This window comes from Lissotriton vulgaris, chromosome 11 (assembly GCF_964263255.1).
Source record: "Lissotriton vulgaris chromosome 11, aLisVul1.2, whole genome shotgun sequence".
NCBI lineage: Eukaryota > Metazoa > Chordata > Amphibia > Caudata > Salamandridae > Lissotriton > Lissotriton vulgaris.
The window spans coordinates 500,173,387-500,200,587 of NC_141699.1; the positions used below are offsets into that span (position 1 = coordinate 500,173,387).

The 27,201-nt window shown below is 45.4% G+C and overlaps 1 protein-coding gene across 1 annotated transcript in view; it reads left to right on the forward strand.

Annotated features, from left to right (window-relative positions):
- Window positions 1-27,201, forward strand: part of LOC147682166 (putative pancreatic secretory proteinase inhibitor) — a 97,591-nt gene that overhangs the window by 50,129 nt on the left and 20,261 nt on the right. Inside the window, exon 2 of the mRNA XM_086943566.1 lies at window positions 2,880-2,941. Within this exon, the coding sequence (XP_086799692.1) occupies window positions 2,880-2,941 (62 nt within the window). The remainder of the gene's footprint in view (window positions 1-2,879; window positions 2,942-27,201) is intronic.

The following is a 27,201-nucleotide window of genomic DNA, read 5'->3' on the forward strand; positions in this document are numbered from 1 at the left end:
GAAGCCTATCACCACTCCTTCAGTATAGAACAGACCAGACGCTCGCCACCAGAAACAGGCCAGGATAACCTCCAATGCAAGAGACCGGACCCTGTCTGAGTCCCACGGCTGATTTTATTCAACTGCAACCCGACTGGGCAAGTAGTCGAGGCCCCGGCTCAGAAGCCCGGTTAGGCCGAGATCTTAAACACGACACAACTCCGTCAATCTGGGCGATACATTTCTCGGGACCACACCGTTAGATTCAGCGACCATTCATCCACACGGGGGTCGGGCGTAAAATCATGATATCTGTCAGGATCATCAAGCAGCAGACGGAGGTCAGCGGAGCCGGGAGCCTATGCGGCCATCTTGGTTGCTACGTAGTTCCTCCCCTAGAATTTGGTAGTATTAACAGAATTATGTGAAAATGCTGAATTCATTGATCAGAAGGTTTGGCTTTTAATGAGGCCAACAAGTAATTTAGGCAAAGGAGTCTTGGATGTATGGGGCTTATACAACTTTGAAAGGCTGTTCGGGAGTTTGGGTGGTTGTGCAATTTGAGACGTTTTTCAATCTTCGTTTGCCGGACAAAAGTTAGAAATCTGATCCTGTAACTCTCAATCAGCATCTTGTTGACATCTAGATTAGAAATCTGACAAAGATGGCTGTGAAAGCAGACCAGTGTGTTTCCAACAGAGCAAAGCAGAATGGACAGTGAAGTGTGCAAACTAACAAAGAGTATGGTCATCACAAACAGCTTGCCCAGAAACCTCTATGGGTCCATCTGAGATACAGTGATACCACAGGGACCAACCATCAAGGGAACTAGGTCCTCTGCAAATGACTAGACAGCTGACAAAGTTAATGTTGCCCATATTATTTAGTGCTTTTACTGTAGGCTTCTACACAAACTGAGCTGGTCCCAAATGTAACCCTACATGAATCTGGATATCCAGTGTCATATTGTTTTTAGAAGAACCAGGACCTAGGACCCTGACTATTAGGAGATACCAAACCCATTTCTGAGGAATTATTGAGCATCTATCCAGTTAAAAATCTGATGTGTGTGGGTGAACTACATTTGGTAGCACTATGAAACAGCAGAGCCTGCCAGAGGGTAGTTGAGAGCCATGCTGTGGCCCTTAAGTGGTATCTTCTGGGAGTCTGTGAACTTACAAAGCCTGCTGTTGGAACGCTTCTTAAAGAATGCAAATAAAGTGATGGATATTCGTTATTTTGCACCCCATGCAACCTCAGTCTGGACCCAGCCATATGCAATTTAGTCTTGACCCTGCTATAATGGGAACCGTCCATCTCAAACTACCAGGCCTGGTCCTCCCTGAACCAGAGCACAAGCAACCGAGGACCCGTTTTACCCTAGTTGAGGCTAATAAGCCCGGTATCCCTTGGTTCCGGTGACACAGTGTGCAGGGGACCCAAATCTGGGCATACTTTGTTCCATTAAGAGCGACCTATTAATCTATACTAAAATGTGATGGATGGAATGCTTGAATTCATCTCAACTATTGGTAATTACTCTGGGGTGCATCCCAGACCATTATTATTTTGCACACCATGCAATCTCAGTTTGGACATAGCCATATTCAAATCGGTCTGGCACTGCTCCAATGCAATGTAAACAGTCCAGCTCGAAAGGCAAGACCATGTCCTCCCTGAACCAGAACACAAGTAACTCAGTAGTTGGGAGCCATGCTGTGGCCCTTAAGCAGGATCTTCTGGGAGTCCCTGAACTGACAAAGCCTGCTGTTGAAACGCTTCTGGATACCCCTTGTGTGGATTGACCTTCAGGTTGAACCAATGGCCTAATGGTTCAGTAGACTAACGTTCCCACTGGAGTGATCTGTGTTTGACTCAGTGAGAACAGGTTTTAATCCTGGCGGATACGCTCCGTTTACATTCTCTAGAGGTCATTAATATAGGTTCCATGGAGACGGGTAACTAAACAATATGTAGATTGTGTGAAGAAACACATACGTGAGCCTTCACTGCATATTAAAAAACATGTTATGGTAAGGATTGTAGAAGGTGTATTCAATGTTCTCTATATGGATCACTTCATACAGGAACCACTGATTTTAAGCTTTTCATTACATGACTAGCGACCTCGTACCAAACTCTTTCTTCTCACAGCAAAGCAATGCTGCTGCCACCGTTAGGATGCAAGAGGACGAAAACAGACATAATATTAGTTTTCATGTCAAATCAAATATCTAAAGAATGCCCTAAACCTGCTTAAAAAATGGGCGAGCAACTGAGTTCAAGTCTAGTGCGGATGGAGCTACCCAATAACTATTTGAACATACTTGAAGAAAGTAAAATCTTGACATTGACATATTGGTGTTTTCTGTTTTGGTGTTTTCTCTTCCAATGCACAAGAATTGATGAGCAGGCAATGCAGTTTACCCCATCTATAGTCATCTGCTTACTGTACTATTTAGTGAAAATTCCAGATTATCATTGCTCTCCATGCTCACATTCCCACATACTCTCCCACAGCATATAAATAAGTCTTATAAATCTTCATTTTATTGGTACAATTAAATATCATTGTTTTCAAGATCAAAATGTGATTTCAACCCAAATTGAACGATAAAAAATTGCAATCTGAAATAAATAGATTGCATTTGCTTCGCTGAGTAAATCTGTTTGGCTACACGCACAACAATATTCCAACAATGTTTAACTCTTCGTAGAAAGACAGGCAGGTTTCCATTATTATAATATTACCAATATATATATTTACTATCATGATATTGCTAAATGCCGAGGGAGGTTATAGGAGTGAGAACAGCAAAACCTGACTGAGATATGCAAACTTAAAGATCAGATGTTTTGATTCCTATGCCAGTATATTTCATTGCCATTGTGTGTTGCAGGTGGCATGCAAGAGAAAGAAGGTATTGGCAAAGATGAGTTACAAGATGGTCGTCCAAGAATGGTAAGATGTTTCCTCTACTCAACGTTACCAATTTGAACCTTTCATTTTGATGGTGGTTTGTCTGTGTCTAGTTCACTTGTCAAAGGACCTTAAATGTAAAGGATATTTTGTGGCAGACGTATTTTTCACGTCATTCTGGGACTAATACCACTAAGGTTGTACTTTATTGAGACTTTTCCTGTAACAAATCATCTTACCTATAAAATTACTTTGAAGTGAGCAGTTGTTTCAAAAGTGCCTCTCCCGGCATACATTTCATCGTGAAGCAAAGGGAGTTCCTATGTATCTTTCAGGAACCCATTACGACCTCATCTTGCCATGTGAGGAATGTTTGCACAATTAGAAATGTGTATCCAAATAGCACCATATGCCCAGGTTGCACACCATGTATTCTAACCAGTTAAATACTTTATTGCGTATACTTTCACTTGTGACAACTGGTATGGTTAAAATAGTTGTTTTGGCCATCTGTGTCTGAACTGAATTTTTCATCTTATCAGACTCAGTAAAGGTTGGTGAGTATACTGAGTGATGCTTTCTTAGATTCAAATTCCAATCACCGCATTTGAGTATTTACAGATAATGAAGTTCACAAACACCAAGGCAGATCAATAATAAATCATCATCTCAGAGTACAACAAACAAAATGGAGAAGAAAGAAAAATAAAACATTGACTAAACTAATCACATATTATTGTAGCAGGACTTCATTAAGCCTCCCTCGCTAGTGCCTCCTTCCTCCGTGGGACTCCACACTCTGGACTGCTGATAGGGCTGCTCCTGCCCTGTGCTGATCAGTCCTTGGCAACCAGATTGCTAATCCAGCATCAGGTTCTTAATTTAGATGTTCTTGGCATTTTTGACCTGCCCTACCATTCCTGTTTCGCGCAACCCATTCATTCCGCCTGCCTCCCCAGTACTCCTCTAAGGATTTACTTAATGGAGGCCGCAGTGCAGCCCCATTGAGCAGGTCCTCTCTAGCTCCCCCTCGATCGTAAGTGCCTCCCTCCTCTGTAGGACTCCACACTCTGGACTGCTGATAGGACTGCCCCCCCCCCCTGGCCTGATCAGTCCTTGGCAGCCACTTTGTCAATTCAGCACCAGGTTCTTTTTTAGTTGTTGCTGCCCTTTTTTACTCCCTACACCATTACTGTTTCCCGCCACCCACTTCCCACTGTCGCCTCTCCAGCACCTCTTTACCCTCCCAGGACCTACCTAATGGAGGCCACAGTGTGACCATGCCACAGGAGTGCCAAAGCAAGCCCATCTGCACCTGTCTGCACCTGGACCGCACCCAGTGCCAGGAACCCCCTGACCCTGCAGCTACCCACAGGTACTCCTCTGCAGATCTTCGAGCCTGAACCCCTGACAGAGCCACTCCCACCCTGCTGTCTGTCACTACCTCAGAAACACTCTGATGCCTGCTGTTCAATGTAAGTTCACTCTGCAAACATGCCATTGAAGTCCGGGACACCATCTCCACCCTCACACCCCCACGTAACTTTCATCAGAGAGATCTGGCTCAACCACTCCTTGGTCCACGACATCGCCACGGTGATGCCCAATGGCTACAATATGACACACCGGGACAGCACCAACAAACACAGGGTGGCATCGCCATCATCCCCAAAGAATCAATCCACTGCACCACTATCAAAGATGACACCACACCGATCATGGATCACCCTAATTTCTAACTTCACACAAACAGCAAAACAACACCTTCGCCAACAGAAGGCCTTTGCAACACCAACACAGACTTCATCACCCCACTTGCCATTAAATCCAAGCACCTCATCTTCCTCGGAGAACTCAACTTCAACCTTGACAACCAGACAGGCACAAACTCTGCCAACCTCCTGGAATGAGTGAAAAAGATCAGCCTCACCCAGGTGATTACAGACCTCAGTCACAGATCAGGACACACACTGGACCCTGTCTTCGTGTCCAACAACAGAGCCGAAGAAAGCCACACTTTAGAACTCACCTGGACCTACCTCTCTATCATCCAATTCACAATCACAGGATCACCTTGCACTTCCCCAACCCGCTCAGCACATTATTCCGCAGCTGGAGCCAATGGATGGACGACCTCAACACCACCCAGCTTGCTGCTGCAATCAACCTGGAACAGGCAGTTGAGAATTTCAACACCTAGATCACCAATGCCACTAACTGAGTTGCCCCCAATCAAATCAGATGACACACCAGCAGAGACATTACGTACCTATCCACATCCAAGTCAGCCCTCAACAAATATCCTAATGATGAAAGACGTAAAAAAAAATACCTTTAATAGGAGATTTCGAAAACATACATTTAGCTTTTTGTCCTCCTTCTTTTTGCTGACTCTCTTTTGGTGGCCTTAGGACTCTTGGCAGTTTCCCAGTGTACTGCTCTAGGAAAGCGCATGCACTCTTACTACACATGCCAGAAAGGGGTGCTTACTTGATTGGTTTTGTTGGTGTACATGGAGGTGCCCTTTATAAAGGTACACTACATACCCAGGGTGCGTACAGCACTGGCTAGTAGTGGGACGCAGCACTGATTGTGCCACCCACCAGAATAGCCTGTCAAACATGTATCGTGCTCAGGCTGGCCTTTCTCACTCATTTGCCAACACTGAGTGGACCTTTCACTACCACAAGAGCACCTCTAGGGTACGTTCTGTGGGGTGAAGAGCATGGTAGGTTGGCAGTCTGTTATGTTCCCTGCATCCATCGCCACAGCCACCTTTTCCATTGCATGGAAACACGCGTTTCAAGGCCCAGGCTTGTAGTACTGGGGCTCTCCCCAGGGCTTCTTATTAATAGGTATTGGTGTATCCTACAAGATAAATAAAGCAAAAACAGGTTTGGGTGAATTTCAAAGCTCTCCTGTTCCCCAAGCACTCAGCAACCAAGAGTTACCTGATGGGAATTTGTTTTCTCCATCGCTTAGCGTTCTCGGGGTGGTTGCGAAACAGATTTATATCAATCTTGTGAAGAAGCAATGTGGCTCGTAGCTTTAATGGGCGTAGGATTTCTTTGCATGTTTCTTTGCAAAGTGAGAACAAGCCAATGGTTGACACTAAATGTGGCTCAGTTTAACTCTCAAAAACTCGTTAAAAGTCTATGAAAAGATTAAAGTGTACCATAATTCTCAAGGAAGTATCACTAGCAACACATACTTCAATTCTGTGGCGTCCCGATTTCCAACAAAGATTACACGTGTCAGTTTGGTATGAGCATACAACCACAGTACAAGAGCGTACTGCATGAGTGAAATGAGGCAAACTTACTTTCAGTAGCTCAAATGAATGAGACCATTCCTTCAGCTAGCATGGGTGCACGTTAGGTGACTGAGGGCATTTCTCATTAGAACTATATCAAAAATGCAACTGCGCAAATGCTCATAGGCAATCTAGTGCAGAAATGGCAGCCAATAGCAGTATAGTTCAGGAAAGAGGTTGTACTAGCACCCAACATGGTGCATTGTTGGACTTGCGTTTTTTGAAAAAGAAAAATATTATGTTTTTGAGAGTTCTGTCATTGTATTTTTTGTTTGTAAATGTTATTTGAAAATTAAGTGTTGTTCTTCTTTTCATGTATTTGAATCTCGTCCCAAAAAAAACACAAAAATAATTCTAAGTAGAAACGTTATATAAAGGTTATATAAATAACCTAATGAGATAGAAAAGCTTCCAGTTTGAATGATGCTGAAAAGAGATAGCACTCAAGTTGTGAATGAGTCAGGTTCCTCCTTTTGTATTTGATAACTTTTAGAAAGTGGATAGTTCTCTGCTCTCTAACTCTTTGTGAACCTTTTAGTATGACCCCATCCCACACTGGAGGCCGAGGGAGCACATCTGTGCATTCTCCAACTATGCATATTGGGCATGCAACTGGAATGACATGACATCTGCCATTTGAGGGTCTAGCTGGATAGATTTGAGGGAGAAGTTTGGACACTTGGCCTCTAAGAGCCAGATCATTGCCCCACTAAAGATTCCACTGCCTCATGGCAGACAAGACTTAAATTTAGGGGAGACATCTGTGGCTCTATGGGAAACCCTCTGAATCACCCCCAATTTCAAAAGCATACTACAATATAACCACTGGTGCCATAATTTAGCAGGGCAGAGATACACTTGTTGGGTTGTGGGACCAGAGAACCTGGAACTAAGTGGTGCACACTGCCAGAAATATCTGTTGTGCACACGCAGGATTACTGCCATTTGAAGGACAAATACACCCTTTCTGAATAGTGGCTGGCCTGACTAACCTCTGATGTGTGGCACCCTAAAGTGTCCTCTCCAAGGGCTTGTTGGCTTGACTCCTGTTCTGCTGTGCTGATCTCAGAGACATGAACAACCTCCCTCAAGGGACCCACAAAATCTACTTGTGAAACCTGGAGAGCGGTGCCCTTTTAAGTGCTCACATTGTCTCCTGGATCCCAACTGGTAGCTTGGCATGAGCCTAGAACCAAGAATTGTGCCTGGAGACTGGATTGTCATGTTTAGAGCCCCAAAAGCATTGCCTGCATATAAGGAGTGGGGCCCCTGCATCGTGGGGACCCAATATGCTTAAGCGTTTTGGTGGTGAGTGGATTCACTGGTTGTAGGATCCAGAGTTGCCCACTTCGTCATTCATGCCGCATCTCATGCGACATGTCGACTGCATGCTCATTGTGTGCAATGTCTGATTCAAAGGTAGTGACCCTCAGAGGTGAGGGAGTACCTGTAGCAGTGCCTCTTTATACCTCTTGTGGCACTTCTGAACTTGTGCCTGTGTGTATGACTAGAATTGCCAGGTGCAACCATTATCAAAGCTCACCAGGTGGTGGGCCTCATTTCTAGGGAGGTATGGCATTTTCAACTCTTTGCAAACCCGTATCAATGCACACCTGATGTTGTGTTCCAAGGAGGTATGGATTTTACAACTCTTCATTGTGTGTGACTGGAATTGCCTGGTGTGACTCAGAGCAACACAGACATTGTGCCTCATTTACACGGAAGTACCAAGCTTGCAACTCCTCATTGTGTAAGAACGGGATTGTCTGATGTGGCTCGTATCAATGTGCACCAGACATTGTGCTCAGATTGCCTGGGTGCTACTCTGATCGACTTGGGGCTGATGGGGTGCCTCTTTCCTCCGAGAGAATTCCCTGCCTCATTCCCCTTTGATTGATTATTCCTTTTGGGCCCTCAGTGCAGTGGTCCAACTGCCATCTCCTTATTCGAGCCCCAACGACATTGTGCTACCAGGTATAATTGCCCGGATCGGACCTGGGTAATGAGAAGTCTGACAGGGTTGAATAAATGCTTCTGAAAATAATCGGAAACTGGTCAACAGACTGAATGCATCCCTTTTGAGTGACCGACTATTGCCCTCAGCCAACTTCGGCTCTGCATTCTGTGGGTGAATTACCTGAGTTGTGGCCAAACTCCCATTCCACAACTGAGACCTGCTATCTGCCCCACCTTCTTCCCTGGGACCCTGACTAAGTGAGGCGTTGGCCTTGTGCAGCCTAGTGTCTGGGGGAGCTGGTTATCTCCAATGTATGTTCGTAGGGTAGTCGGGATGAGTTGGAGGGAGTCATGTGCCTTGGGGTCTGCAGTGTGCTATCATCTGACCGGCCAGATATCAGTTGCACTTCATTACAGTGTGTGTGTGTGTGTATGTGTGCAGGTGCTTTCCATACAGACCTGCCTGATACATGTTGCACCGAGTATTGGTGCTGAGAAGTGTGTGTGAATAGGAGTGACAGCCTGAGGATCACTTTTAATTAAGAACACTGTCCGGTGGTGTTGCTTTACACATTGATTCCTTGCCAGAAGAATACTGCATTTGGCATTGGTTTTACCCATGCAGCCTTGGCCGGCGATGCTAAAATTCTTTGTTTGTACATATTTCTGATATGATTGTGATCTGGGGTGCACCAAATATCTGGGTGGTATTGCTTTATAATAATTGTCAAGGTAGGCCTAGGTTTGACAACAGTTTGAAACACATAAGGGTGCTGGGGTAAAATAGGTTCTTTCGCAGGTGTAATTTATGCCCAGATATACATTATGTTAATGTTGTGTTAATTATTGTGTGTGTTGAATATAAACATTATTTAGGTGCACTACATGTGAAATCTCTTTTTTGATGCTCAGTGTTTTTATTGTGAGTGAGTCCTGTGCCAATGCTTTACACATTGCCTGTGCAATAAATCGGACTGCTCAGTGCCAAGCTACTCAAGTTTCAGAACAGGTTACACAGTGAGTTTAATCACCCACCCTTGATGGGAGTGGTCGGTTCTGCCTGACTAGGGCATCATCTCAGCCAACCAGAAAGTGCCAATTCTAACAGACAGCATTGCAGAACACATCAAGGCTAGTGCCAACCACACCAAGGAACTCTTCACCATTGTCATAGAGTTCTACTACCCAACCGCCACAGAGACACGATCTCTCACTCACAGGAATGTAAATGTAAATGTAAATGTAGACGTATTTGTAAAGCGCACTGATACCCCGGCAAGCAGTGTGTCCTGGCGCTGTACTCATACCGCTAGGGAACCCGTCCTGGCTTTTCCCCGTGAAATGTCCACTCCTGGGCATCCCCGGGGTGCAACCAGGCATCCCCAGCGCTGTAGGGGGCCGTTGTGGGGGCTAAGCAAGCTATTGCCCAGAGTTGCAGCGTGGGACCCATGATTAGAATAGGCACTGAGGCGAGAATATCCAGTCAGCAGAATTTATGAGCCAGAGACCCGCCGAGGCGGGAATCGAACCCTGGTCCCTGGCCAGAACTCTGCATCAAGGTCTGCCGCTCTAACCATTGAGCCACACTTCTCGTGAAAATGCGCATGCGCGGCCGTCCGCGCATGCGCATTACTGCAAAATACGGAAGACGGAAGATAACGAGCCCCGGGGAACGCGGCGGCCAGCGGCGGCAAGGTAAGTGCTTTTAAAATTATTGCGTTCCTTTATTTTAAAGTATTTAGGGAGGGCGGGAGGGAGGCGGGTGGCGGCCAGCTACGCTCCGTCTGCGGAGCGTGCGTAGTGCCGCCTGGCTCCACCAGCTCCGCAAAATGCGGAGTAGGCGGAACTACGCACACTCCGCAGACGGAGCGTAGCTGGCCGCCCACCGTTAATCACAACCTGCATGAAGGACAACTATGCGAAGCTCATCACGGACGAGACCAAAGTGCTGACCTTTGGCAACCACATCCTCCTCTGGAATGACACCTGTTAGCCCACTGAACTAGGACCCACACCAAAAGTCGATACCCTGAGTCTCAGCATCATCCTGAACAGCAAACTCACCATGAAACAGATCAACACAGTCTCCTCTGCCTAGCATAATGAACCTTTGTTACATTTCCTCAAATGCTGCTTTTTATATGTTTTGTGTATGGAAAATTCTTTAATCAACAGTCACTTTTTCCAGTACTTCATTGTTAGTGACTTGGTGGGAACTTGACCCTTCGACCTAATCCATGAAGAGCAACAAAGTAAATAAGCTCTTTGTCAGCTAACTTGTGAAGACGGAATGGACAGTCGCTCCCATGAATAACATGGGAAAATATGTTGGGGTATTAATTTTACACCTGGTGTGCAGACGAATGGTCATATAACTGTCAGACCATTGTATGGTGACAGCTGATGTCATAAATGGAAAATTTGGAGTACAAAACGTGATTTCCCAAGGAGGAGGGTGACTTAGCAGATTGATTGGAAAATTTCTCAAATGCCTGCCTGCTGGACCAACTTTACATGCCTTTTGCCTTTTACCTTATGCTGATGAACTTACCAACTGGACTATTTATAGCAGTCTAGTGAGAGACCAGACTTCAACTTTCCTAAATATTGCTCCATTTCCCTTGCCCATGTCCATGGACCTCTCCTTAGTGGACTTTAACTTGATCCCTTTGCCCCTGCTAAAAGAACTTTATTGAACCATCCCCCTCCCTTTCGTTAGTGGTAGGAAACTCTAACCGGAACCATCCTCTTTACGGATTCCTTTATTTAGAAATAGACTTGCTTTAACTAAATGTGTGGTTTTATACAATGAGCTGTAAGAGGTATGACTGAACTACTTAAAATGTTACTTATATGCATTGATTTTTAAACTTTAATACAATAACTAAATGATCTTATTTTCTCTGAATCTTTAATTGTGTCTTAATGTTCTTTCCATAGAATCTTTGCTTACAACTATCTGATTTCTAATGCATAAAAGAGGGGAAACAACCTTTACAACACAACTTTTACACCGCACTACCATTACAACAAAACTTTTACAACGCAACATCCATTACAACGCATGCATTTACAATGCAACCATTACAACGCATGACACTACAACGCACACCACTACAATGCATGCCATTACAACGCAGTCATTACAACGCATACCATTACAACGCATAGCATTACAACACATAGTACCCTTACACTATGCAACACTTACCCTACTGTTGCACCCCCTGGATTTAGAATAGTCATTTTTACCCCTACACTATCCAACACTTACCCTACTGTTGCACCCCCTGGAGTTAGAATAGTAATTTTTACCCCTACACTATCCAACACTTACCATACTATTGCACCCCCTGGAGTTAGAATACTAATTTTAACCCCTACACTATCCAACACTTACCTTACATGCAATGTAATGTTATGCATTGTAATGGTATGCGTTGTAAAGGTAGTATGCTTTGTAGTGGAATGCGTTGTAAAGGTAGTTTCAAAGAATTTGTTGTAATGGCATGCGTTGTAATGGTATGCGTTGTAATGAATGCTGCGGTGTAAAAATTGCGTTGTAAAGGTAGGCATTGTAAAAGTATGCGTTGTAACGTCATACATCCATAAAAGAGAGTGTGTAGTGTAAGGGTAGTGTACCTAAAGGTAATCAGTAATTTGTGAGTTGGCTGCTAATTATTTGTCCTCATTGGGTGTCCAACAGTTTGACACCCTGATTTCTCACCCTTCACTGCGACGATGAAAGGGCCATCGGAGAACCTTTTTCTCTGTGGGTGAAGAATGAAATCCGAGTAAAGTGAATAAGTTAGTGAATTAACTGTTGGGCCCAGAACCGAGAAAAAAGCTTCCACTGCAAAATGGGTGATAAGCTGCGCTCTACAAGTACTGATTGATTGATTTGGTGTAAGAGAAGCGATATTGCAGCAATTTCTACATTTTTCCAGCATGATCTTAGATACCAGTTAATACATAGGACCCCGTACCTCATCCTTGTTCCCATCTTTGAACTATCCGCAATACATTTTCAATCTTCATTAATGAATGTAACTGATCCGTCAAGCCTAAATCAGAGCAATTTTCAGTTTTCCAAACATTATATTCGAGCAAAGCATGCAGTAGTTATCCACAATACATTCAGGTTGAAAAATCTGTATAATTACCTAGGATGTACATTATTTGTTTTATCTGACATTATGCCAATAACTATACTCTAAAAGCCTGTACAACAGGAAAACATAAAAGGAAATTAGGCAGCTACAGTTTGACATCTGAAGGAGTTATCTGGAATATTTGTAATATTACTCTTAGTTCAGGTGCAACTGATCCCTTACATTTAATTGGCATAAGTGATGTTTGAATTTAGCTTAAAATGTTCTCCCAGAATTTAAAATCAAATATATAAACACAGTATGACCTGATCGATACAGAGTACTTCATGCTGACATTGTTCTATAAAACAACATTTCAGTTCCATATTTTGACCAACCCCCGTCATTAGTGATTACTGAGTCAATGCCAAATGTTTTAATGCTACATAATGTAAAAATTATAAGTTTAGTGGGAAGAACTGCTGTTTAAACTTTGACAACAGTATTCCATTTTGCTATTATTTATGCCCCCTACTCTTCCAACGTTTCCCACCTAATCCAGCCAAACAAATGTCTGTAAGTGTTTCAGTTTGACACAATGCAGTATAAATGTAAATGGACAGGATTTGTAGCTCTTTATTTTGTGCCAGACCTTCAGTGAGTCACACTCTGAGTTAAAAAAAATAGTTTAGAAGGTTATTGCTAATATTGATTTTCATTGTTTCTTGTGGCATTCATACATTACATAGTTTATGGACGAAATCATTTTTGAATTCCAGTTTTACACACTTTGAATACATATTGACAGTAATGACCAGTAATACAACTTCCAGATTGGACGCAAATGCCCTTCCTTCTGCTAGGGAGCACCTTTAAAAACATTTTATAAGCCATCCATCCCGTGGATGCAGTGAATTGGATGACAGCCCCTTTTCTACTGTGCTCACAGGGCAGTAGCATTGTTAAGTATCAAGAACATCTCTCGCAACAGTGCTGTAGTAATAGCACCTGCTAAGAAGCAGAAAAGGAGGTAAGCTGATAGAACTGTACTGAGTTTATGGGCAGATGGATGTCAGAACTTGCCAAAGCATTCTATCTGGACAAGTGCCAAGGGATTTGAGAGCTTAAGATGGTGTCTTCTGAAGATTACTAACCACAAAGTATCTGCAGAGAAGCTCACTGCATGGCCTGATAAAGAAACAGGAAAAGGTGCAGGACCAATTTAGGAAGCAATAGCCTTCCAAACTTCATGGTTCCTCTGCAAAGTTCTGCAAAGCCTCTTGGGACCATGCTCACCTGCTGCTTCCCCCTCAGAGAGCGATGGAATCCCTTCCAGAGTAGATAGATTGCACAACCATTGCGTAATGAATTTTTCTTGTTCTGAGCTCGCTATCATTTGGGGAAAATAATATGTACAGTCTATTTTAGCATCAGTTTTGACAATAGAGGTAGCACCAGAAATACACCACCTGTGGATGTGGAATCGGAATAACGATCCTTCAGTGGCAAGTCGACAAAAGGGGACCTGGCCCGCTCAATTCATTGGCTAACCACTTTACATTGAAGAAGATTAAAAAAGCATTGTTGCTCATCTGGAAGACTGCATTTAAGGATTTCTTTCTGAAGTCTGCCAGCAAGGGGGTTGTGGAGAACTGAGGGGGAACGTCGTTCCAGGTCTTTGCAGCAATGTAGGAGAAGGAGAGGCCACCAATGTGGCTGCGAAGGATGCGAGGTGTGTGTGCAAGGGAGAGTAAAGTGGAGTGCAGGTGTCTACCAGGTTGGTGGACGTTCAGTTGATGGTAGAGGTAGGTAGGTTCTAGGTCATGGCAGGCTTTGTTGTTGTGCATGAAGATCTTGAACTGAAATCCGTTCTGGATAGGGAGCCAGTGGAGGTTTCTCAGGTGAGGGACGATGTGAGTTTGTATGGGGAGGTTCAGGAAGAGTCTGACTGCATTGGCCGGAGTCTTGTGAGGAGCTGGGTGGTGATGCTGACATAGAGGGTGTTGCCGTAGACGAGACGGCTGGCCACATCTTGAGTTCTCAATTAATTGCTCTAAAAAATTCACAATGAATTGTGGGGCAGGGTCAAATAAGAGAATTACATCTATCACTATAGATTCTAGGTCTATAGAGTGTACAAAAACATTTTCTTATTTAGGGATTGTATTTGACGGGTCTGGTTCTTGGTCTGAGCCAGTGAAGTTTAGTTGCCTATTGTATGTTAAGTCACTAAGGACACTATCAAATTTTAGCCGTAAATTAGGCAGACGCCCAATGCGGGAACTATTACATATCTATAGGGCTAACTGTGTGGCAATAGCCACATATGGTGTGGCCATATGGGCCTATGTAGAGGTACATACACTGCAAATTGCGGAAAACACATTTTTTAAAATTTCTCCTGTCCCTTCCTGAAAGTACCTCAAATTACATGCTATATGGAATTGGATATGCCATATTTGGAGGACATGATCAAGATCCAACCTGTTCTCGTCTGGCATAACATTTGGACAATGGATGAGACTGGCTTTAACCGGGATATATTAACAGATGTGCTGGGGATAGATGGTGCCAAACAAATGAGATGGCTAGAATATGTGAAAACGTTCCTTTTAAAGTTAGGACATCTGGAATATTTCACTGAGCCACATTAAATGTGCATTGTCTCAAGAAAAGCCCTGAAGACAGCTGCATGAGTCTTTTGGGTGAACGCAGAGTGGCTTCTGAACTGAAGAAATATACTGTACAAGCCCATCAGTTAACTCTGCTGACCCTAACGATACAGCCGTACTTATTATTAATAGTCGGCGATTTTGACCGTCTCCCGCTGACACGTTTTAGGGTAAATATTTTATATAGATTTTTCCTAAGGTAAATGATTGGTCTAGAGTTTTGTGTAAGTGCCCGTGCAATTACATTTCTGTACAATCAACTATTCACATTTTGTTATTCTGTAGGTATTATGATACAAAAAGAAGGAGATGGATCATTCCCGTCTTAAAGAAATTGGGGCTGAAACAGTGTTGACCTGCATTTTTATCAATACAATCTCTAGAGAGTAAATATATTATTGCATCAGTTACTGCGTTTACGTTTTTTTAATCTACGGAAAACTATAATATTGTGATTTGTAAATATGCATCAAATGCCCCTAAAAATCATTCATCATTTGATTTGTATTGTGCTTTTATGATTATTACTTGCAGCTTTCATGTATTTAAGTAGCAAAGATTTGTGCGAATTTTATTGTGCTTTTAAGGTTATTTGTACAGTAATTGAATAAAGAAATTTGACGTGGCTTGACTTAAGAATTTTAAAAGTCTAATGTAAAAGAACTGATCTAGAACCTCCAAGGGACAGCAACAGCAAGAGGGTTATTGCTTAAATAATGAAAGTGAATGCAAACTTTGCATTTTGTACAATATTAGGCTAGTCAGATGACCACTTGAATTTTTATATGTTATCATGGTAAAAGCAATGTAAAGTTTTGTGTAGTGTAATAATGTGTTTGTTGAATGTATGAATGTGGTCTAAGGGACATGTTTAAGTGTATAAACATTGCACGGAAGATCATGAAGTAATTGTGAATTAATACAGTACAATTATTTACTTGACCTAGAATTTTAAGTGTTTTTTGAATAATTGCAGCCAGAGTAATTGGTTATATACATTTCAAGGAACCCCATCTCAGCTGTTCCAAAAGGGCCCTAACCCCAAATACGCAAGTTTCTAAAAGTAGCATATGCAGAATAGTAACTTAAATATAACCTTTCCATTCCCCTTCCCAAGCTGAAACTATCACTTATTAAGTGAAATAAGGTAACCTAGTGCCAGTCTATGGCAGATATAGCCTTAGAACAGTGAAAACGATTGTAGGGGTTTTTCCCTGTCAGGGCATACAGAATTTAAGTACATATTTTCTACTTTTAAATACCATGCAGCCTGCCCTGAGAGTGTTTAGGGCCTACTTAGGGATGACTTATAAAAGATGGTTTAAAAAGGGATATAAAAAGGAAGGTTTGGGCCTGACAAAAGGTTTATTTTGCCAAATCGAAGTGGCAGATAAAACTGCACTACAAACTGCTGTGGCAGTGCTGAACATTGTTTAGTAGGGGCATATAAATAAATTAAATGTATCAATCAGGTGTAGGTCAATTTTACCATGTTACCCAAGGAGACCACAAACACTTCACCACTTATTAGCAGGAATAAAATGCAGAGAGTTCTAAAAGCCAATTAATAAGTGTCAGAAACGGAAGGGAAGGCAAAAATCTGGGTTGACCATGCAGAAAGGGCCAGGTCCAGCATGAGCCCTCCCAGCCAAACCTAGAGTAGAGTATTCAATACCTTGATGAACTTCCTTGCTCAGACAATATAATGGTGATGGTAGGTCTATTATGCAGTGCCACAAGTCCGTTTTATTCCCCTGTTAACCAAGTTGGATCCCTCTCTCGACACCCAGCAAGAAAAGCTTTACTCAAAATCACAACAACCAACAGAGGCTACTAAGATGGCTGATGGCTTGGGAGCTCTCACCATTTGCTCCCTTGGCTTGGGGTCTCTAATCTGAGACAATCGACCCCATCCACAGCCATCAGGAGCAGCAAGGAAAGTCACATAGGACTACATGCAGATATGACAATTTACCGGGAAGGAGATGATTGTCTTGGGACTGAGTCCTGCTAGTGATCTCCCTGCCCAAGGAGGCTTCCGGGTGGAGAGTGTGTACATTGATCGTGAGTGCTGCTGTTCTGGTGGAATGCACAAGGTCCCTGTTGGACTGTTGATAAATCGGACAGCTTGTGGTTAGATTGTAACACTGTCTGGATGCAGATGGTGGGTGATTGCTGAGCTCTCTGCTTGGAGAATTACTTGGCCTGATCTGACAGCGGTTTGGCTCCCGGTGTGCCCTGCAGGCCCTCGAGGCTTGGAGACACCTGGCTCAATGCTGCTATTGTGCCCTATTGTGCTCTGCTGTCCCTCAAGGCTTGAAGGCACCGGGCTCTTTGCTGCCTTTGTGACCTATTGTTGACTGGTTGGAGGGAGCATCTGTGCAGCAGCTGAACCGGTGATGTCTGACCGGTAATCCATCTCCCAGTATCTGCTGAGGGCTCGCTTGTCCTCTCCAGTCCCCACTCTCCTTGACTTCATAAGGCAGAGTTCTTGGCTCCCATCATCCTGGTCATCACTGTGGTCATCTTGGGATCTCTCCCGTTTGATCACTTTCTCGCCTCCCTAGCCTGCCATCTCGTGATGTCCCGGCTTCCTGTGCAGACGCTATGCAGGCTTGTATAATTCCCTCATTTGGGATGTGACTGATGCCCGTTGCTGTCGGTAACTCCCAGCACCGCTCAAATGTTGTAAATTGTGTTTTAATCATTCTACCAGGTACCTCAAAGTCCTGATTTGCTTTGCCTGGAGCTGGTATGGGCTGTCACTTGTTCCTTTCTAACCCCTATTTGGGACCTCTGCAGCCTTTTGCTAACTCGTGGGTCCATTATGGAGTTGGTTACTGCATGCAAATGATCAGAATGATCGTTCTACATTGCTGACCTCTACGTGCTCCTGCAAGGAGTTTTGATGGAGTCCAGCTGATTCATAGGTCGCTCACCCCCATTTTGATTTGTTACCCCTCCTTAGACTCTTCCCATTGCAGCCATCTTTCCTGTTCGTCTCTTCAATTCCCTACTTTTCAGGAAACAAACTACACCAGACTAAATATGTTTTTCGAATTCTCTGATCCTGCTTTAGCCAGGATCTCCACCGTGTCGCCTAATTATGAACATTGACCAACACTGTTTTCTTGTGGAACCTATTTCCTTTAATCCACTGTCTGTATCGTCCTATATGCTTTCATGTCTTCATTTGTGATAGCTTATGAACATTTAGCTGGTGGTATCTAGAACAACTAGAATAGCAAGCTGATATCTTCTTCACAGTTACCCATCCCTTGTTGACAATCTAGTAAGCTACTTTCACTATTGTAGGGCCCCTATGCTTTAAAATATTTAGATGTATGGTTTCACAGTGAAGCATTACTCCTTTGCAGTGGCCCCTACCAGCTTGGAAGTTACCAACGCATCCCTACCTCTCCTTACCTGACTGGTTGACCATATCCAGTCTGTTAACATCTCTTCCGATGCTCTGCCATAAACCCAGTGACACTGCGCTCGAGAGATATGGCCCAACTCATGGAGCATAAGTTATCCTAAAAGTCTCTTGAATAATGCAAAAAAGACTTTCAAACAAAGAATACTTAAACAACTTCCAGAAACGCTAATAGTTAATACCTACCAAAGCATGATCAACAAGAAGACTGACTTCTTCCTCTACACTAAATGGTCTGCAAAGTGGAGAAACACCTGTCTTCTCCACCTATAAATTACAAAATCTTTAAAAGTCTCCTGTGGAACCAACCTCACTGCTTCCCCGTCATGAACCTTTAGAGGAGAAATCTCCATTTCTATTTTCTGGACAGGGAACATACTTACACAAGCTTCAGACAGTCACCTCACAATCTTTGACCGACACTTTACCTCAATACTGTATTCTCTAACCAAACATGACGATAGTGAATCTAACACCGAGGAAACTATCCAAAAATGAAGAAGTACTAAAGAAAGGCCTGACATTTTGCCCTTCACAGAATTGTGAGTACACACAGTCACAAATCGACCTTTTCAAGTTCACAAGGAAACTAACTCTTGGAAAGGGCGACCATTCGGTCCCCCCGAACGTATGGTGGAGTACCACGATCCCCCCGGGAAGCCATCTTGGGCGGGAGGCGAGTCTCGGCTGGTATGCCCGAAGCGGCGTAGCCGGGGCGCGCCTTTTTCCCGCCCTAGAGTGGGCTGGCCTAGACACCGACGCGGCCGGCCACGCCCTCGGAGGCAGGCGAGGGCGGGTTTACGCCCGCCCTGAAGACGGATAAAAGGAGCGGAAGCCAAGAAAGCATCCTCTTGTTCCTGTGCTCTGAAGCTGCACCTCCCCGCTGCACGTGAGCTCGAGACGGAACGAAGAGCCAATTTTGAGCGTTGTAATCTTTCTTTTGTCTTACAGATATCCCGTCTGAGAATGCCCAAGAAAGTCGGAAAGCGGGTCGGTACCGAGCAGATGCTCCGCATGCTCATGAAGGGGATAGCCGATCTGAAGAAAAAGGTGGAGGCTAAGGACGGGGCGGGAGGACCGAAACGGCCTTTGCAGGGGGCAGTCCCCGGTGGAAAAAGCAAGAGGCCCAGAAGGGGAGCACTTGGGGGGGACACCCCGGTTCCCGATACCCCACGTGAGGAGCTAATCCCGGTGCCGAAAGAGGGGAATCCAATTCCTGTGGTGGTCACCCCCGTGAACAGGGAGGATATGCCCCCCGAGTTAGCGGCACAATTGGCAGCGTGGTTGGGAAAAGACAGCGAGGGCGCCACGGCTGACGACGCCCGGGCAGTAATGAGGCAACTGCAGGAATCTAGGGAGGCTGCGAAGGCAACATCTTCTGTTCTCCCACAGGTTCCGGCGGCTGGGAGTACAGCAGGCCCAAGTTCGGCGACAAGCACGGGGTCTACTTCAGGTAAGCGGCCATTGCCGATTGCGGGGGAGGGGTCTGTACCTTCTCGAAGGGAGAAGATTGCCCAGCATGTCCCACTAGAAATTAAGGAATTGATTTGGGCGGATAAGTATGTAAACATGTTTTCATTGCTTACCGACCATTACGAGATAGAGCATGTGAAGAGCCAAAAGGAGCTCATGCATCCGAGTGTTTGGCGCGCAAAAATGGCCGCCTTTAAGGTTGACGAGAACATTGGTACTTGGGGCAGAGCGTGGGGCATATTTACCTCCATCATGGGCGAGCGCAGGCCCGAGTTGCTGACCGAGTTACCCATTTATCAGTCACGTATTATGGAGTATTTTGTGGCATATGGGGGCAATCAGTGGTTCTGCTATGACAATCTTTTTAGAAAAGCTAAGGAACACAACCCATTGTTGACTTGGGATTGTTACGACTCCGTGTCATGGCAAAAAATGGAGAGTACAGGAATGTTGAAGGTACCATTGGTAGGGAGTAACGGAGGAGAATCTTCCCGCCAAAACTCTGGGACGCCCTTTCGGACGGGTGCAGGTAATGAGTACCACTCGAAAACGAGTGGCAACACAGGGAAAAGGGGGATCTGTTGGAATTTTAACAGAGGGAAATGTACGAGGCCCCAGGGGTCATGCAAATTCAGACATGAGTGTGGGGGGTGTGGGCAGCCATCCCATCCTGAGTCCTTGTGCAGAGCCAAAACGGGTGATAACGGTGGTAAGGGAGGCGCCAAACAGGTCTGATATAGTCCGAGGGGTGCCTTTACCTACCCCGATTGATACCATGGCAATGATTCCTTGGCTCAACGAATACCCGGATCATGCTTCCGCTGGGGTGTTGCGAAACGGGTTCTCATATGGTTTCCGCATCCCAGTGGGGGATTTTCAGGGTGTGGCAAACTGTAAGAATCAACTGTCGGTCTTGCAGCACGCGGCGGTGGTACAGGTAAAGATTGGGAAGGAGGTGACTCGAGGTCGTGTTGCCGGTCCATTCGATTTGCCACCGGTTGTTAACTTTGTTTGTTCCCCTCTAGGGGTGGTCCCCAAGAAGGACCCGGGTGAGTTTCGGCTGATACATAACTTGTCAGCCCCACGTGGTCTTTCCGTGAATGACGCGATAGACCCGGAAGTGTGTTCAGTGCGGTATGCATCTTTCGATGAGGCCGTAGCCATGTTGAATCGCCTGGGGCCCGGGGCGCTGATGGCAAAATCAGACATCGAGTCAGCGTTCCGGTTGCTCCCGGTACACCCAGACGATCAGCGTCTTCTTGGTTTCATGTTTCAGGGTCGCTATTACATGGATAGATGTATGCCAATGGGGTGCTCGATTTCATGTGCCTATTTCGAGAAGTTCAGTTGTTTTCTGCAGTGGGTATTCACAAGGAAGACAGGTTTTCAACATGTTATGCACTATCTCGATGACTTTCTGTTTTTGGGGGCAGCCGGGGATCCTGAGTGTGGACAGGCTTTACAAGAATTTTGTCTCTTAATGAATCGATTTGGTGTGCCATTGGCGCCAGGTAAGACTGTGGGGCCCTCGACCTTGATCGAGTTTCTGGGGATCGAGCTCGACTTGGTGGAAGGTTGTTTTCGATTACCCAAGGAGAAGGTGTTGAAATTCAGGTTATCCCTTGAGACATGTATTCGTGCAACAAAAGTAAACCTGCATCAATTACAACGGGTGGTGGGTCAGTTGAATTTTGCCCTAAGAGTGATACCAATGGCGCGCCCCTTTTCCCGCTCGATTGCACAAGCCATGGTTGGCCTGAAGGAAGGACATCACAGCACGAGACTCTCGGCAGAGGTTCGCCAGGACATGCGCATTTGGTTGGCATTTCTGGCGGATTTCAATGGTCGAATTGTCTGGAACAAACCAGCGGTGTCCTCCGAGGAGCTGGGCCTTTGGACAGATTCGGCGGGGAGTATAGGTTTTGGTGCCATATTTGGTACACGATGGTCGGCTCAAAAATGGCCGTCATGGTGGCATGAGTACGGGTTGACGAGTAACATTGCTTTTCTCGAACTTTTTCCTATTTTGGTGGCCCTGAAAACGTGGCCCGGGGGTTTCCGTGATCACTCTGTGGTGTTCTGGTCTGATAACATGACCGTCGTTGAGTGTATCAATAGTCAGGCAGCACGATGCAGATTGATTCTGAGACTGCTCAAGGAGATTGTGTTGTTATGCATGCAACTGAATGTACTGTTTAGGGCAAGACATGTGCCGGGGGTGATGAACCAAGCGGCTGATGCGCTTTCTCGTTTCCATATGCAGGCCTTCTGGGGTTTTCTGCCCACAGCGGACCCGGTGGCGGCACCCTTTCCCGAAGCTCTCTGGTCTCTCGGTGCCCCGAACTACAAAACCTCGTGGGAGAGAGTTTAGCACCCAGGACGAGGAAGGCATATGAAGGGGCGTTCCGTTCCTATTGGGCCTTTTTGGGTACTGCTAGGGGAGAGTTTTGGGGTCAGGAAGAGTTTGTAGTACAATTTCTGCTCTCTTTACATCAGGCAGGCAAATCAGTAGCTACGGCCCAGAGGCATCGGGCCGCCATTGCCTTTATGGCAAAGGCTCATGGGATCCAGGACCCGACAGCGTCTTTCGTTGTGCAGAAAGCGCTACGTGGGTGGCAACGCCTTGAGGGTCGCAGAGTGGATGAGAGGCACCCGATAGGTCTGGATAGGTTGGCCCTGTCATCCTCCGTACTCCCTTCAACATGTTCATCCCAGTATGAAACTGTGTTATTCCGAGCCGCATTTGCGCTAGCATTCCATGGGGCTATGCGGGTAAGCGAACTAGTGGCGAAGAACAAGAGGGATACGATGGGGGGATTGTGCCGGGAGCACATTCAGGTCAGGGGGGAGACGATGACGGTCTCATTTGTTAGGTCCAAATCCGATCAAGGTGCAATCGGGGACTGTGTAATCATGCAGAGGATCCCCGGGTCTTCCATGTGCCCTGTGGTATGCATAGAGGAATATTTGGCGCAGAGGGTTGCAGCATGGGGGGGGACCTTCTTGAGACACGCTGACGCCACCCCACTGACGAGGTTTCAGTTCCAGAGGGTGCTTGCGATGTCGATTTCGGCCGCGGGCTTGAACCCCGGCGAGTTCGGGACCCATTCCTTTCGGATAGGGGCTGCTACTGAGGCTACAGCCAGGGGTCTGAGTGTGGAACAAGTAAAACTTGTGGGGCGTTGGTCCTCGAACTGTTATAAAAGGTATGTGCGGTTGCACATGTTGTGAAGCTGTAATGATATACTCACGCTTCTTGTTTCTGTTTGATTTTCAGTTACGCAAGCTTACGAAGCGGGGCGGACTGTACAGTCGACCCGACTCCTGGGGATCAGCGGTCAGAAATCACCGTCTGCGAATAAGGAGGTGTGGGTCGTGGGCCACTCATATGTGAGGCGTGCCGCGGACGTATTCAAAGCAGGTGATATGATTCACGTGGCTGGGGAATACGGGTACAGGGTGTCCTTCTACGGAAAGGGCGGGCTCTGTATTGACCAGTTTCAATTCTTTTTTGAGGGTTTGTTAGAGCGGACAAGGTCACCGCCGTCTATAATCATAGTCCATCTTGGGGGAAACGATCTGGTGGCCACTGGTAGACGACTTCTTCTTGAGGCAATGCTTTCCACAGTAAGTTGGTTGGCAAGGAGAGTTCCAGGGTGCACAATTGCATGGTCCCATATGATCCCACGGAAAGTGTGGCGGGGGGCTATTTCGGTTACTGCATTAACTCATTCAGTAAGGAAGATAAATAACAAAGTGAGTAGATTGTTTCGTTCAAATACACTGCATTCTGTTTCGCATGGTTGTATCAAAGGGGACAGTATGTATTTGGGGGACGGTGTTCATTTGTCCCGGGTGGGGAACGAGTTACTCATAGGAGACTTCATAGCATGGTTAAGGAGTTTACAGCATGACCTTTAGGTAGGAGTGTTTTGTGGGGGGTCCGGATAGCCGGTCAACTATCTGGCCTGTGGCGGTAAGGTCATGATCGGTGAGCAGTAATTCGAAGATCCCTATGAGGGGGCGTCACCCATTACGGATGGGAGCGCTCAAGGGAGGTGGCCAATTGGCCCCTCAACGGGGAGGCGGTCCTGTCTAAGGAGAGGCCGCCGGAAGGAAAGGAAAGGTGGTCAAGGCCCCTTCCTGGATAGGAGGGGCTACGGCCCCTCCTGGGGAATTTCCCGGGGCCAGGACATCTGCGACGGCAGATGGGTAAGTTGTGTGGGGTGCGGGAGGGGGTTTACGCTACCTTTTAGACACCTCACACGAGTCCTCGAACGACCGTTAAATGGCGTCGAGTTTATTGGGGCCCCCGTCAAGTACAAAGGGAAATTGGTAGATGCACTTGAGGTACGCCTCTGTGCGGTCGCTCCTCTCACAAGTGAGGGGGTTATTTCTGGTTTAGGGATCTGACACCGGTTACGACCTTGCCGTTGGCCCTTAACGTTAGGATGTACAATTTCAAGTCAAATGTTTTGTAGGATGTTAGTTCGGCTAGGAGAACCTTTGTATTAGAGATCTGTTAAGGTTAGCCAAACATCGTAATGTGGAAATGAAATTGTACATAATATGAAACTGTTATTTTAATGTTTTAATTTTGTTTCATATTTTAATAAATACGGCCGGGAAGGGTAACTCCCTTCCCGCCTTCCAAAAGTTCAAGAACTGTTTCCGGTTTCCCAATTCTTGGGGATGATTGTGTTGAGAGGGGGTGGCGGGTATCTCAGCCATATGGAAAGGGGCGACCATTCGGTCCCCCCGAACGTATGGTGGAGTACCACGATCCCCCCGGGAAGCCATCTTGGGCGGGAGGCGAGTCTCGGCTGGTATGCCCGAAGCGGCGTAGCCGGGGCGCGCCTTTTTCCCGCCCTAGAGTGGGCTGGCCTAGACACCGACGCGGCCGGCCACGCCCTCGGAGGCAGGCGAGGGCGGGTTTACGCCCGCCCTGAAGACGGATAAAAGGAGCGGAAGCCAAGAAAGCATCCTCTTGTTCCTGTGCTCTGAAGCTGCACCTCCCCGCTGCACGTGAGCTCGAGACGGAACGAAGAGCCAATTTTGACCCACCCACCAGCCCCTGAGGACAGCGATTCGTTGTGAATACAGTTGACATAGTATCTTTTTGTTTTCTCTGTTTTCTTACAGGTTGTGATGATTGTCGTGAAATTTCTTAAGATGCAATAAAGATTGGTTATTTTCAGTATGTTTTGCAAATAAAGTAATTTGGGACAAGGATTGATCAGTATTTACGCTTGATAATAAGTGATGTTTGCTTTGTAATCTTAGTAACTTAGGTAGAACTGTCGTATTTATTTTGGTCGGGCGGTAAGCAAGGTCATGATCGGTGAGCAGTAATTCGAAGATCCCTATGAGGGGGCGTCACCCATTACGGATGGGAGCGCTCGGGGGAGGTGGCCAATTGGCCCCTCAACGGGGAGGCGGTCCTGTCTAAGGAGAGGCCGCCGGAAGGAAAGGAAAGGTGGTCAAGGCCCCTTCCTGGATAGGAGGGGCTACGGCCCCTCCTGGGGAATTTCCCGGGGCCAGGACATCTGCGACGGCAGATGGGTAAGTTGTGTGGGGTGCGGGAAGGGGTTTACGCAACCTTTTAGACACCTCACACGAGTCCTCGAACGACCGTTAAATGGCGTCGAGTTTATTGGGGCCCCCGTCAAGTACAAAGGGAAATTGGTAGATGCACTTGAGGTACGCCTCTGTGCGGTCGCTCCTCTCACAAGTGAGGGGGTTATTTCTGGTTTAGGGATCTGACACCGGTTACGACCTTGCCGTTGGCCCTTAACGTTAGGATGTACAATTTCAAGTCAAATGTTTTGTAGGATGTTAATTCGGCTAGGAGAACCTTTGTATTAGAGATCTGTTAAGGTTAGCCAAACATCGTAATGTGGAAATGAAATTGTACATAATATGAAACTGTTATTTTAATGTTTTAATTTTGTTTCATATTTTAATAAATACGGCCGGGAAGGGTAACTCCCTTCCCGCCTTCCAAAAGTTCAAGAACTGTTTCCGGTTTCCCAATTCTTGGGGATGATTGTGTTGAGAGGGGGTGGCGGGTATCTCAGCCATATCATAAATTCTTTAAGATGCAAGGAGAAACTAGTCGTATTTAAGAGATTAATCAAAGTGGGGAATCATTAAATTTGAGAGAAGGATTGACTGGAGAAGATTTAAACCCTAGCAGAGGAAGACACAGTCTCAGAATCACAAGAGATAACCAGTATAGAAAGCTATGGGTTCCATCAAAAGATAGAAAAATCAGGATTGAAAACTAAATCAACATTCACCCCAATACACCATTTGATCAAATTGATGCTTTTGAAGAAGCAGTCAAATTAGAATTAGAGCAACTGAGTGTGAAAAAGTCTAAATGGACCAGAGAAAATCAATTGAGACCTAATTTGACGATTGACCAGAGAAATGCCATTGTTAGTTTACAAAAGGACAACTCTATATTTTGAAAAGCATCAGACAAAGGGGGAAATATATTCTTACTAACCAGAGACTACTATGTGATGGAAGCCCTCCGTCAACTCTCCAGTCCTATTAGTTATGTCAAGATCACAAAAGAAAGATGCAATGAGAGCATTGTGGAACATCAAGAACTTATTAATAAGTGGTCCAGCATAGGGATGCTGGATCAAGAAGAAACAAAGTTTCTCAATAGCTCAGACCCACTAACACTGACATTTTACCACTTACCAAAAATACATAAACATACAAGTAAGCCACCAGGCCATCCAATCATTTCTTCAATTGGCAGTTTGACAGAACATATGTCCCAATTTATCGATGTTTTCCTGGCACCCCTTGTAAAGACTCTGTCATGTTATATCTGTGATACCACTGATTTTGTAAGAACAATATCTCATATCAATTGGGAAGATGATATGCTCATGATAGTAATGGACATTACTAGCTTATATACTAGTGCTAATCACGAACAAGGACTGCAAGCGGTCAAGTACTTTTTAAAGGGCAGATCACTAGAATGGGCAGAACATAGCCAAATGCTCCTTTAATTTTTGAGATTTTGTCTCTGTAACAAAATTTTTCTCTTTCAGCAGCAGCTGTATTTACAACTTAAAGGGACTGCGATGGGAACCTTTATCGCCCCCAGCTACTTAAATTTATTTGTGGGCTGGTGGGAGAAGCAGGTGGCCTGGGCTGACAATAACCAAGAATGGGTCTCTAGTATAGTAGGGTGGCACCGCTATATAAATGACCTTTTCATTTTATGGCAAGGTCCAAGAACAGAGGCAGAGAAATATATTGAAGTCCTGAATGACAATGAGGTTAACTTACATTTTATTAGAGAAATAAACCTCAAGGAGGTTAACTTTTTTGAC